At 42.6% G+C, this 631-nt stretch overlaps 1 protein-coding gene across 1 annotated transcript in view; it reads left to right on the plus strand.

Annotated features, from left to right (window-relative positions):
* Nucleotides 1-433: 433 nt before the first annotated feature.
* RMDN1 (regulator of microtubule dynamics 1) overlaps nt 434-631 on the plus strand; it is a gene marked incomplete at its 5' end in the record, with an annotated part of 13,718 nt that continues 13,520 nt past the window's right edge. The window contains one exon of the mRNA XM_010135887.1: nt 434-548. Coding sequence (XP_010134189.1) covers nt 434-548 — 115 coding nt within the window. The remainder of the gene's footprint in view (nt 549-631) is intronic.

A 631-nucleotide genomic window follows, 5' to 3' on the forward strand; every position in this document is an offset into this window, starting at 1 on the left:
GGCCGCTCCAGGTCCTCTCACGGGCCTGTGTCCTCCGCTCCCCTCCCCGGGGCCTCTCCGCCAGTGGGGAGGGAGCAGCTGTGGAGGCGCCGCATCGCGGGTCGTAGAAGGGGCGGTTTGTTTTCGCAAAAGCTGGGATCCCTGTGCTCGTTCCAAAAACACGGATTTGCTTTTTTTCGGTTCTTGTATTTGCTCCGTATTTATGGTTTATTTTCAGCCTAGTGCTTTGTTCACCTTTGAAACCGTAATTGTGAGTTTCTGTTGAAAAAACAAAAACACCTTCTTGATAATGTGGGTTTTTAACTGCGAACGTTTTTAACTTTTAAAAATTTGTGTTCAAAATCTGAAATAAAACTGGTGCTGGAGACAAGAAAAATTTCTTTTTACTCAGAGAGACAATGTTTATTAATATGTATCTTGTGGTCCCATGCAGGTGCTTAGAAAAAGCCTTCAGAGGGGGGTTGCGCTTTCAGCAGGGTCATTTTTGGTTTATGAAGCTCATAAGCTGATTTCTGGCTTCGCTGAGGTTCAAGCTGCAAGCTTCAAAGGTAATATTTGAAAGTATTGAAGTATTTAGCTTATTCTAATGTGAAACTTAAAATTTTTAGTGCTAGAATTATACAAGGAAAGA

Source organism: Buceros rhinoceros, unplaced genomic scaffold (genome assembly GCF_000710305.1).
Source record: "Buceros rhinoceros silvestris isolate BGI_N320 unplaced genomic scaffold, ASM71030v1 scaffold2280, whole genome shotgun sequence".
NCBI classification, from domain to species: domain Eukaryota; kingdom Metazoa; phylum Chordata; class Aves; order Bucerotiformes; family Bucerotidae; genus Buceros; species Buceros rhinoceros.